The sequence below is a fragment of the Aptenodytes patagonicus genome, chromosome 10 (assembly GCF_965638725.1).
Source record: "Aptenodytes patagonicus chromosome 10, bAptPat1.pri.cur, whole genome shotgun sequence".
Classification (NCBI taxonomy): domain Eukaryota; kingdom Metazoa; phylum Chordata; class Aves; order Sphenisciformes; family Spheniscidae; genus Aptenodytes; species Aptenodytes patagonicus.
Window position 1 is genome coordinate 16,626,577 of NC_134958.1, and position 13,281 is coordinate 16,639,857.

The 13,281-nt window shown below is 35.8% G+C and overlaps 1 protein-coding gene across 1 annotated transcript in view; it reads right to left on the reverse strand.

Moving 5' to 3' along the window:
- The window catches only part of ADAM10 (ADAM metallopeptidase domain 10), a 55,078-nt gene that overhangs the window by 23,369 nt on the left and 18,428 nt on the right, over positions 1-13,281 (reverse strand). Inside the window, exons 3-4 of the mRNA XM_076348283.1 lie at positions 3,889-4,007; positions 1,983-2,141 (exon numbers count right to left, since the gene is read on the reverse strand). Of these exons, the coding sequence (XP_076204398.1) occupies positions 1,983-2,141; positions 3,889-4,007 (278 nt within the window). The remainder of the gene's footprint in view (positions 1-1,982; positions 2,142-3,888; positions 4,008-13,281) is intronic.

The following is a 13,281-nucleotide window of genomic DNA, read 5'->3' on the forward strand; positions in this document are numbered from 1 at the left end:
TACAACAGGGTTCATAAAACCCTTTGTAAATAAGTCACTGCCTGCTTTACAGAAAGCGCTATGTAGGTGGTATCCAGTATTCCCACTATCAAGCAGTGAATTGAACTGTTTAGTGAGACCTATAAAACATACCAAAGAATTTAGAAGTTTGTGCAAATTATTCACAGAAATGTTGTTATAAAAGACATATCTTATGGTTTCACATCAGGCTTTTGTAATTTTTTTATTACTTTTCCCCACTACTCTTCTGTTACAGCAGCAAACCCTGTAATACTCCAACAGCAGCTAGCAAGGTAAACTGCCTTCTCAGACCTTCACCTGCAATGTTCTGCAGAGTTGAAAATTAAACGCATGCTGCAACTTCTCTTTGAGAATCAAAAGCAGTATATGGAATGCTATCCTAAAAGTTACTTTATTCTCAAATATGGGTCTTGTAAGCACCAGGAAGATACACATTTAGTCAGTCAGAAAACAAGCGTAGCTCACAATGTACATAAAATTCAGTAACTGCATCCATTCAGAAGCTCTTTAAAATTATGCAACTTCTATTTGATTTTGGGTTAGTAATCATATTTACAGAATGGGGTAACAGGAAGGACAAACATATCTACTAGCTCACAGCAATTTTAACATACTCAAAGACAGCACACATACTGCCACTGAATGTGAAATACAACTGTATTACAGAAGCTTTATTCAATTAGAAAAAAGAAACAAAATTTGCTGAGTTTTTAGCAGAGAAAGATCATTTCTCTCCACTGCATTCATGCAAGAGAAGTAACCAGAGAGAGTATTATGCAATAACCCTGTGTTTTTCATTGGCTTACAGCACAGAGAAAATAATATATAAAGCCAAATCACAACCAGAGATTTTCCTCATCTATCTTCCTATTTTTGACATTTCTTTTCACAATACAGTCTCATTATGATGTACTTCGAAAATGATCTATACATGTATCATCATGAGAGTAGTTCAAGTCATTTCTAGTAATTTAGCCCAAGACACTTCATCCAATTCCAAATGAGATTTCAAACTCAAGTCTCCTAGGATTTGCACAATAGCCTGATGGGACAAGTTTTTAAATGAAGTTATTGTTTAAATTGATTTTTAAGCAAGACTGAAGTCTTACATAAAGTTAGCTTGCAACACACAACTTGTTAGCTTCAATAAGCAAAAGGTAATCTTAAAGTGACTCCCTGCCAACAATCTACTTGGAAGGACTGAAACTTGGAATCTCAACTTCATGATGAACCCCAAAAATACTGCAATAAAGTTACTTGAACATCAAATAAAACTGATTTTTATTACAGCTGAAGACTGATCATACACAAAAAGGTAGGTAGAGTGCAGGAGAACTCTGATGGATCAGTTCTGAAGATGTAGAAGTATTCCATGGTATGTTCTCATCTTTCTGGGCATTTACAACTAAAGCTAGACTTCTGGGGCAATACTTTTCAAATTCGAGTAGTATTCTCTGTACACCTCCATCAGCTACTGTGTAAAATGGGACATACTAGGTGCCACCACATCTTCTAAAGAGCTCTCTGAAGGCATCTGTGACCTACGTGTGCAGGGGAAGCTTTTATTTCCCACAAGTACCACCTTCTCTAGATGTAGGTAAATGCTTAGTGACTTGAACTTTAATTATCCTTTATTTTGCAGATCACAGGGAAGAACAATCAGTATAGAGCGTTTTAAGAATGCATTTTTCAAAAGAAATGTATCCATTGAGTAGAAAATACACTGCTTATACACTTAAGCCTGACTGCTAAGGATTTCTTAAAATGGCACAATAAGGAAGACTCACTTTGGTTTGCCATAAATCTCTCACACCATAACTGTATGAATCACTTCAGGACAGCATGATTCACAGTGTCATACACAAGCTGAAGTCTCATTTGATGCTTACAAATGGCTTACAGTTTTTGACATTTAATAAAAAAAATTTATTTCATCTCTAGCACAAAATGGAAGTACTCACTGATATCATCTTCATGATAAATGACAGAGTGGAACGGTAAAGTTTTGTCCTTAATATATCTCTCTGCTGGCTCAATATAAAAGGTCCCACTGTGAGTTTGGATGAATCCTTCAAATTTTCCATCAATAACAGACCCATGGCTAAGACTTCCCTGCTCACCTGTTAAAGGAAAAAGTGCATTTAGGTTTTGGGTTTTTTCTTCCCCCCACACCTTTCTAAAAGCTTTCAGTCCTTGTGAAAGTCCTTTGTGTCCTTGTGCAAACTTCAAGCATACACACTACCCAAGGTGATAAGCAGACAACGCTAAAGCATGACACTTGCATAATTATCCTGATCATGCACCAGTTCCCAACTGCTAAAAACCTATATGAATTATACAGTAATAAGATTCTGGATAACAGCAGTAAGATATTCCTGCAAAAAGTTTGTGTCTGAATTTTTAAGACTAAGATTATTCAACAGTAAGACTTACAGTTATCCCGAAATCATAGTTACTAAGTTAAATAAACAGTCACAATCTGGAAAAGTACAACTGTCAAAGTTTAATCATTGAGAGCTACAACATGCAGCATCCCCAACAAGCCTTCTCCATAAAAAGGATGAAAGATTACTAAAAGAATGTTTATATACTCCTCCGTTGAGGAGGGTTCAGAATCACACTATCAAATTATCAGAACTGTACTCATTCTTATCATAAACCAGCACTAATTTCTAATTAACAATTATCAAGAATTTTACAAAGCTCATACACAGTACTGAAATTTGGAAGAAGTATCTTTAAGATATGCCATACAACTCTTAAGGGAGAACACCAAAAAGTAGAAATAGGCTTTGTAGAACACTAATTTTAAGACATTCGTAACTGATCCCAGAGTTACTTCAGTCTACATTCTATTAGAATATGCATTAATACCCTGAATTTATAAGCCATGTATCTTTGGAAATTTCAGAGTACTTGGAAGGAAGACTCTTGATCTGAATGGAAATCAAGAACCAACAGCAAAACACTTTATTTACTCAACTAACTTTGTTCATGATCTTCATGAACAAGTACAAAGTTGGGTTGAATGAGAAAGTTAATAAAGAGGATTACAAGAAAATGTAGAGTAAGCCCATGAGTAGGTTCATGTGGATCCTTTAATCTCATCCCTCAGCAATAAGGAAAGAACCAAAAGCTTTTCTGAAATAATTTCACAAAATAAGAAAAAAACGCAACAAAAGACTCCACACACCTTAAAAGCCCTCTGACCTACGTAAGTCAACTGGTACATTGGTCTACCTAGACGCACATAAAGTGCTAAGCGTGTATACTTCTTTTCGCAGTTTAAAACAGTCACTTCAGTCTGTAGGACGTTACTAACAGAGATCTTCAGGAAGCAGTTAAGATTCCTGTCAGGATCAACAGACTGTATAAAGAGGGACAGAGTAAGTCTTAATTCTTCTCTTCTTTTCACCTGCTTTTAATTCCTTAATTCTCCTTCCTTTTTAATCAATTTTATCTTTTGTATTTACTGAAATCAGGTATATTACCCTTAATGATGGTAGGTCTATATTCCTTAAATTCCTTTAAACTAAGAACAGTACCTGATTTTTTTTAACGCAGACAGCTTTTTCCTTTTTTTTTTTTTTTAAAATGCATCAGACTTCTATGAAGAGTAAGTTTATAAACAAGAGTTGAACCTCAAGTTCTATGGATATGAAAATTACTAGGTAAAATACTCAATTGTTAAGTATGACTCATATGAGATTAAAAGCAGATGGAGTTTAAATGTATTTAGATGCATTATTAAAGTTTAGTAATGAAGATAACCTAATCATACAGATATTCATTTTCTGCATGTACTATTAAAAAAACCTCCTGTTTAAAATGACTGCACTTTAATCTATTTTAAAGTGTTGTACTTACCATAAATGTGTCCAGTGTAAATATGGGAGGTATCAAAATCAATTACTTGGTTTGATATTTCTACTTTAAAGTCATCACTAAAAAGAGATGTATCTCTCTTCATTCGAAGGTTGAAGTGTCTGAAGTGAATAAAACAAGATGGTAAATTGGCTTTGAGCTTCAATTACAAGAGCACTAAGCAAAGTACTTCTAACCAACATTTTCGTGCAAACAATTTGCAGACCCTGTAAAATTTATCTGTAGAAAATGTTTATGCTGTACAAGAATTAGACCATAGCCTAGAAGGATTTTCTTAAGCAAGACTGTTTAGATGTTTTTGATACAAGTAGCTAAATTTACAAGATTTAAGCCAGAAAACAGGGTTAGACAAATGCATAAATCTAAAATGCTGACTTTGACTATACACTTGTTCCCATTCCTCCAGAAGATACAGATGTAGCTTAAGGGAAAAAGCAACTATTTTATTTCACAGCACTGTGAAGCAGAAGAGATAAGAACAACTATCAGCTTATTTTACTTTCACTGCCAACATTTAAGTAATGTAAATGAAATGTAGGTGAGCTAATTACTGATTCAACTGAAACTCAATAAGATGGACAACAAAATTTAATAAAAAAATACTTAAACTGGTAGAGTTACATGCATAACTATGTAAACATCTCTACTCACTGAATGATCTTGTTCAAATTACACCACCACATTCTTTGATGCAAATCCTACTACTAATCTTTATTATGAAACATACTATATTTTCTTTGTACAAAAATAAAAGTTTGGTTCAGTGAAGTCAAGCAACATAGCTGAAGTGTTTTAATATGCCTGACATTATATGAATTCATACCTGTGACAACCGTTAGCTTGCTTCAGAATTTAATTTGGTATTCTCTTAAATTTTGTATAAACACATTGTGCAAATACAGATCAGTGAAGTTGCTGGAACTTCAGTCATTCCAATTTTACTCTTGATTTTCTTCCTATATTTTTCCTCTTTCTGCAGTCACGAAATTGAAGAAATGTTACAGTTATGTCACCAATTTGTTACATAAAAAGTAACTCTGATAAGTTGACCACATCTGTGTCAGTCTTCATCTAAAAAAACGTGACCAGTCTCTTGGTATACTAATGATAGAGCTGACTTTCCATAGTGAAAGCTAGTATCCATTTGTGCTAACAGCAAAATAACCAAAACAAGTAAGTGCCACAGTGTAAAGTCGATTAAATCTAATTACTTTTTAGTACAGCTGAAGCATATACAAAATAGATGTTCAGTCTTCACTTGCACATTAAATGACACTACAGTTACAAGTATTTTGAAACAACTGTACATTAAGATGCAAAATTCAAGATCAAAGAAAAAAGCCATGCCTACACTTAAAACCTGGTAAGAGCTCTAGTGACTCACATTGACTATTCTGTAATGCAAACAGTATTTCACAATCAAACTATCATTATTTATTATTGTTGCCACAGTGTTGTTAAAGCTTCAAAGTGAGTATTCTCTGGTGATGCGTTAGAGCTATCTACAACAAGGTTATGAAATTCTGAGATGTGGCTGGTAGATGGGGAAGGTTAAACTTCAGCAATTCCCTGTGACTCTTGGGCTTTGTGCCAAGCCAACCAGTGTTCATATTATAGTTTAAACACAGATGTATTTTATGAGGGCAGATTCTCCTGTTAAAAAGGAAGAAACAGTTCACTACAGATGCCCTTGAGTATTGAAGTCACCGAAGAACACACACCAGCTAGCAGTTAGTAGCTATCCACACCCAGATGGAAAGGCATGTTTTATGATAGACAGCTAGTATTTATATCACGCAGAGACAAAAAACAAGAATTATTCTTCTTCAAGTTAGTCTTTTTACTAGCTCTCAGTTCTTTTACCAAACTGTCTTTTGGTAACATAGAGGTTCATGAGGATGAGGAGATAACATGAACAAGCAACCCAGAAAAACATCGCAGAACTGAATGCTACAAGATTATGCAATACATTTTTCGGGGGGGGGGGGGGGGGGGGAGGATTTTTAGCCACCTTGTATGGCTTTTCTGGGCAGAAGTTAGAAATGAACAGGCAGAAAAAAAATTAAGACCAGCACTGATAAAAATTTGAAGAACTTCATTCAAGTACTTCAAGAAGTTCTACTCACTTCGGTTGTAATACACTGCTCAAAGTGTTACACAGATTTGAACTCCATTTTAGTTTGAGTTTTCTCTGTGACTGAGTTCTACAGAGTTACTGAGGATGGATCAGACTCTCTTCAAGTGCATCTGAACTGAAGTTAAATGACAATAGATCCTGGATACTTTAGAATCAATCTCCTCCCTTCTCTAATATTTGATAGAAGACTTCTTACCATAATTCTGTCTCTGTGATGAACTGAAGTATCTACTAATCTACTAATCTAATCTAATCTACTAATCCCAGCAAAAGCACCTATTATGGCTAAAATTACTTTTTCCTGGTGAAAAAAAGTAGGTTTTCTGAAAAAAACAACTCAATCTATATAGCATTTTTCTCTCAGAAGTGCAAAAAAGTTACTTTAAAATTAGATTTTTCTGATTGTATTCATGTAAGTTTCAAATAAAATTGAGGAGCAATTATTATCTCTAACACTCAACTGCATGAGCAATTTCTTTATTGTTTTGAAGTACACTGTGTAAGGCAATGCAGGACTTCTCATATACTAACTCCCATATATGTCAGCGGAGTGGGAAAAAAATGGACTTTATCTCAGAATGAAAGCGAGTAATTTACCAAGTTTAGCCTAAAATAACACCAAGTAGATAGATGAACGAGCCCTAGGCTTCAATTGTGAAGCCATCCAGGGTATCCTTTCCTCAGTTGCCAAGTCATCTACGTTCTCATCCTTACAAATTAGCATGATGTTCAGCACTGCGCTTCTGGACTAGCTTTGTTGACTATCATCTAATCACGCTTTAGGGTCGGTTTTGAGTTTTGCCTCGATGGCCTGCACTACAGGACTGTGCTTTTGGAGGGGCAAGGGGAAGCCCAGAGTCTTCTGGGCTTTTTTTGATCTTATATTTTTGAATTATGTTAGAACATGATTCTTCCTTCTGGGCGGGATACCCTTCCATCAATATTACCCCATCTGTCACTTCAAAATGGACTATTAGAAGTTTCATGTACCAAATAAAAAGTTTCACTAGTTTTAAAATTAAGAAGCCTCTATTTATCCTCCTTTCATCTTCCCCCTCTTCTTACTTTCCGCATTGGTACATAACTAACACTACAAATTCTAACCCATGCTGTTGATTATCTAATTTATTAATAAAATTAGTTCTCTAATCCGGCAAATAGAGCTATTTCAAATACAAAATAACGCAGCTGTGTTTCACAATAACAATTCTCTGACCATTTGATTTCTTGATTTAGTTAAACTATTAGATAACCTGATCGTCTCACAGCTATTTTTCAACAGGTCTTTTCTTGGTCATTCAAACATGCTTGATGGGAACAGGATTATCTGTCTGGACTGTTCACCCTTTTAATAATGAAAAATGAAGTGACAAATCTTCCTTTGGTTCTCCCCCACCAAAAAAGGGAGGGGGAAAGAGAGGCAACTTGGGGGAAATGGGGGTGGCGGGAAACAAGCATCTATTTGTCTCTACTTCCAAGAATTAACAACTTTAACAAAATCACCAAACTTTAAAGAATGGTAATCATAAAACCCCACGTATTACATGAAACCTACAGTAGAGAAAGTAAATTCCATTTTTATGGCTATGCAGAGACATCTTAATGTACTACTTACAAGTGTCAGTGAAATTAACTGCACTGAAAAGATGCCAGTTTATAGGTGGGGAGACTCCAAATTGTAATGACTGATTCAAGCAAATGGATAGTTGGCAGGGACCCCCAGAAAAATCCAGTTCAACACCCTAATTTCTCAGTAAGAAACTTCCAGAGACCCTACAAAATCCATTTCAGTATCTTGCCCAATATAGAAGTTTTCCTAACATTTCCTCTAAATTTCTTCAAAGCTAGTATTACTTCCCCTTTCTTGAAAGGAATATAAGCTAGTCGCTGTTCTTCTCAAAATGATGTGGAAGAGAATGCATCTCAGTTTTCTTTCCTGGCTTAAATCCAGTAACTTCATGAATTCTTCTGAGGACAGTAGACTCCAGAGAAGTTCAACAAATTTGTCTATATCATTCCTGAATATGGTTTCTAAAACTTGCCACAATGGAAGAAATAAGAAGCTTCAAATAAGCCTTTTGGTAATTACGATTTCTACAGCATGCAACAAGCTCTCTGTGCCAGCACCTATATCAATGTAAACGTCCCATTCCCTAGCTGAGCTACACACCAGGCAGAAAATAACCATTTCCAGAAAAATAATGCTTCTTTTATTTACACACTTACTACCTTGCATAAGACATTTCCCAGCAGTAGTGGTCTCTAGAATAGAATTAAATCAATTAAGACCAAGTTTTGACCTTGCTTATTTGTTACGGCTTCTGTCTTACACGTATCTGAAAACTGATATGGCAGCAGGCCATTACTTGGTTATTGTACGGTTACTTGTTTGGTTGAAGAAAGAATTTTTGGTAAAACCGTTTATATTGTTATATAATCTGCTTTGACAATAAACTACATCTTATCCATTAATGGTAGTACCCTAAAGACTATCAAAAGGTAGATTTTTATTTCACTTTAACTTACCTCAGGGAGACTATGTCAGATTTGCAAGTACGTAACATAGCAACTCTGTGATAATTAAAGAAAAAACACAGTTGAGAGCACCACACTTAGCTAAAACCCAGTAGTTTCCCATGGGCTCGAGTTACATGTCAATCCTATGCTCTAATCACAGAGCAAGTACTTTAAAAAAAAAAGCTGTGTGTATATACTGACAGCACTTGGTAAAATGAACATAAAGGTATATGTGTAAGAGTTAATGATCAATCTATTAATCCATTTCTTTTTAGTATGAGTTACCTTCTAAGATCAGTGATTTTGCCATGATGGAATGTCCAATATATTGGGACACTGATAGCAAGTCTGCAGACTCTTCCAAAACTGGCAGAAAGAGCTATTATCAGTGGTACACAAAAGGGCACTTGGTGCTTTCCCTTTCCTGCCTTTCCTCAGTCAAATTGCTGTAACCAGTGGCAGGCTGAGCAGGCAGAATTACTCGGTGACCAGAGGAGATGATTTTTTTTTTTTTTTAAAACGAAGGAAAAAGGAGATGGAGGAGTTACTCCACAGCTGGAAGAAGTGGCTGAGAAAAGGAAACAGAAGGCAATGGGTTGGCAGCAGTATGGAATGTGACTCCAGTATAATGAGAGTCCATTTAGGTTCATACTCTTTTATTCTCAGTAGGAACCAGAAAAATCTTTGGAGCTGCGCCTCCATGAGCCTCCTCACAAGTCAGGATCTAGAAGATGCTACTCTGCTTGAGGTGCAAGTATTTGACTTCTTAAATGGGAAAAGTAAGGATAAAAGACTCTCTTCTCTGAAAAATGGAAGGGGGTTGATAAATGGAAGGGGAGAATAATTTGAGCCCTTCTTTCTAACTGCTTCCACATGAGGCATCCCAAAACTTAAACCCAGTTCCCACAGACTATCAGACTCATTCCAACCCTGAACTATGTTAAATAGAAGTCAGCTTAACAACTTAATGGTGGGTTTAAACTACTCACAAGCTAAGTCTACAGAATCATCACACTTATGGACATTATTATTTTTTACACTGTTTTCACTTACTATTAAACCCACATCATCATTTAACTGACAATTCACATGGTCCTGCTACTGACACTAAAAAAAACGTATCTTTGAAACAGCACATGATAGGGTCTCCAGGCTTATCATTCTATTACCCACCTAGATGCAGATAGAGGGTATCATCCTCTAGTAAGTCTTCAACTAAAAAACAATCTCTACAGAATTGCAATACTGCAATTCCAGCTAGAATGCTTGCGGCTTATGTTTGTTTTCCATCAACAGCTCTAGGGTGGCACTTTGATTGTTCAGAGATTTCTTGCCTGACCTCCAGAAGTCAGACTTGCTAAGCTTGTTATTCTAGAAGAACACAACTGAGGATGCAGCCTTCATCCCAAATAATTTGCCACTGATTATTCTTGATATACATAGCTGCAAACACATAAGCTAGCTCAGATAACAGAAACCATCCAAGTAGGATTACAAGTAGCTACATGTTGGCTAATTTACACTCTAAGAAAGTCAGTCAAGTATCTCTCTGTCCTGAAGAGTATGGTGTAAGGATTTTAAAAGCAGAACAGTCTTTACCCAGGGTTGATTTCCCCCCCCCCCCCCTTCCAGTAAAACTTCTTTGGGAAGTGCAGATTCTGTCACTTGGTTTCCTGTTTATCCAAAATAACCTTCCCATTTATATTTACATAAATTTGAATATTTATATGCAGTGCCATGTTCTAACATAATTCAAAAATATAAGATCAAAAAAAGAAAACAGGTAAAGATGTACTAGAATAAAATCACAAGGCATCAAAGTTACTACATGAATTCAAACTAAGAAACTAGATTAGAAAGAAGCTTTCTTAGTGAAACAAATAAAGACATAGAAAGAAGAGAAGAGAAATCTGCTAGCTGATAATATGAGCACATATGAAGCACACAGCTTAAGTACTTTCATTTAAGTCTACTGCTTTTCATTTTAAGAACATGGCTTTTTGAGAACATGGCTACAACTACTAAAGTTTGTTGGCCAAGATGCAAAGTTCTAAAGCATTAATACCAATTTTAGCAGCACAGCTGGGAAACCCTGTGCCTCAGCTGGGCAGTCTCACCAGTCCGATGCCACTGTACCAGGCATTTCCTAGACAAACCTGAGTGAAATACTAAATGCCTTTTTTCCTGAGGGCTACGCATATTCCAACTCACTGTATTTAAACCCATAAAATGCAAGACATTTAACCCACAGACCCAGACTCTAAAATATTTTTTAGATTAATTTCATTTAAAAAAAAAAAAGAGTAAGAACTCAGGTCCCTGCTTCCCAATTCCCTGCAAGATAAAATTGCTTTACCTACAAGCACCAACATAGGGTGGTTTGGCAGTTGGTGGTTTTGTTTGTTTTTTGTTTGTTTTTTGTTTTGTTTTGTTTTGTTTTGACAAAACGTGTAGAAAGTGAGATCTAATTCATGGGTCTCTTGCCTGGCAAGTTATTTGTCAAGAGATATAACTTAAGAGGTACAATAGGCAGGGGATGATTGAAGAATGGTCACAGAGCACTGAACAAAGATGAAAAGACTACAGTAAGAACTAAAGAGATTTTTATTTTCTTTTTAAACTCAGGACAGCCTAAAATGAGTGGTAGTAAGCGAACCTTGCAAAAAATTCACTTAGTAAAATTATGGAAATAATTCACATAAGTCTCACAGAAGCCAACCAGTCAGTCCTATTTGATGACCACTAAAACAACCTATTTAAGAAGTTAGTCTGTTTAGAGGGTGTTTAAGTGCACGCAGAACTGAAAAACAGACACAACATAAATTTTCAGATTAGTCCAGTAACAGTGAATCTGCTTTATGTTCTGACAGACTCACAGAATGTAGAAGACAAAGCCATTTCATGAATTGAGTACTATGTTGTATGCACAATTACAAAAATAATTAAAAATAAATTAAATGCCATAAAAAGAACATCTAGTGTTTAATAAAAAACAGAAGGTGACAACAAAGTCCTCTTTAATCCAAGAGTAACTAGCTCAGTTACTTCAGTCCATCTCAGACAGCATGGCAGCATGCTCAGAATGTCACCTTTGAAATTCAACACATCAAATAATTTCTGTGCAGGTAGCCTCCTTCATTTTCATAACTTACTCAAATACAGTCAACAACTATCTTATTTAAACACAAAGATTTAACAGCTCTGAATAATGAAGGCAATACAAAGGATTACAGATTACTATAGAACCAAGAATAAAACCCCCTCATACTTAATTAAGAGCTCTGAAATTTTGTGGTCCACTCCTACCATTCACAACTGTACTAGAAAGCTCAACTAATGTATGACTGATAGCTGTTCAAAATATTTATGAAAAAGATACCTGCACAGAAAATCAATATTAAAGCCAATCAGCAAACACTGCTTCACAAATATCCCTTGCCAAATGGTACAGTGAACACAGATTAAGACCCAAAGCCACACAATTTCACAATACGCAAGCTCTCATTGTTATAAAAGTTCCTCTACTCAATGCAAAACATTGTAAAAGGTAGCAGAATATTTAAGAACCAATCACTTATTGAACTTTATTCCAACCTGGGTGACAGTTAAAGCATTTTCACCTAGCAGCTGAATTGCATGGTCACCCTGCAACATATTATAGCTTTACACAGTGTTTTCTTAATAATAAAGACATTGTAGAAAATTTGCTCATTAACTACAGGAAAAAAGGTTACATGCAGTACCCTACTAGTAGCAATAGTGAGACTGATGCGTTTTTTTTTTCCAGCTGCTTATTGATCAAACACTACTCTCAGCACTTTGACATAATCAGGCAAAACAACCGCAAATGGAAGCTTGCCTTACAGCATCTTCCTGACTCCTGGCACCCAGCGTCTCTTTTGAAAGCACTGATAGGCACTTTAGCTGTCAAGTTATTTGAAAAAACAATGACCAAATCTTGGTGCCCACTGGACTTGCCATATTAGGCACATGCATACTATTAGCCTTTTTATATAGAACCGTAAAGACAAAAATTCTTCTCCTTCCTTCCCTCCCCATACAAACCCAAGAAGGATAGGATAATAAGATTCTTCTAAACTCCCTCCCCTCCAAAAACCACCTATTGTTGTAGTTCTGAAGTTACAGAGCAGAGCTGGGTGCATGCTCTCTTGGATACATAGGGGTATGTCCTTGTAGTGGCGCAGAACAGTTAGGCAAGAACATTCTGGTGAATGAGAAAACAAGAGAAGGAAAACATCTAATGATCACCAAGGATCACTACAAACGACCAGTATCACTAATTTTTAATGGAGTGGAAGCAAAGCTTGTGTTTCATCATTAGTTAGAAGATATTCAAGTTTCTGATTATCATACTGCAAACCTCCACAAGCATTTATGCAGACTGATCTGAAAATTTGTTATAATAGTCCATTACATTTTGGAGCACAGTAGAAGGAAGTTAAGTACTTTTGAGTCCAGATGAACTGATGTATAAGGTGGTGGAGGCTGAAGAATAGGTTATTCCAGTTGCACTGACATAATCATCTAATATTTACATGATTTTAACCCTATATTGAGCTAGTTTTTAAGATTTGAATATGCTGGGCTAAAAGAATCTGGACTTGGCAGCTGTGACTTGTAAGCCCAAATTAAAACATGGAGAAGCATTTTTATTAGTGAAGCCCATATTTTTAAACTATCTCAGGTTTTATAGAACAACC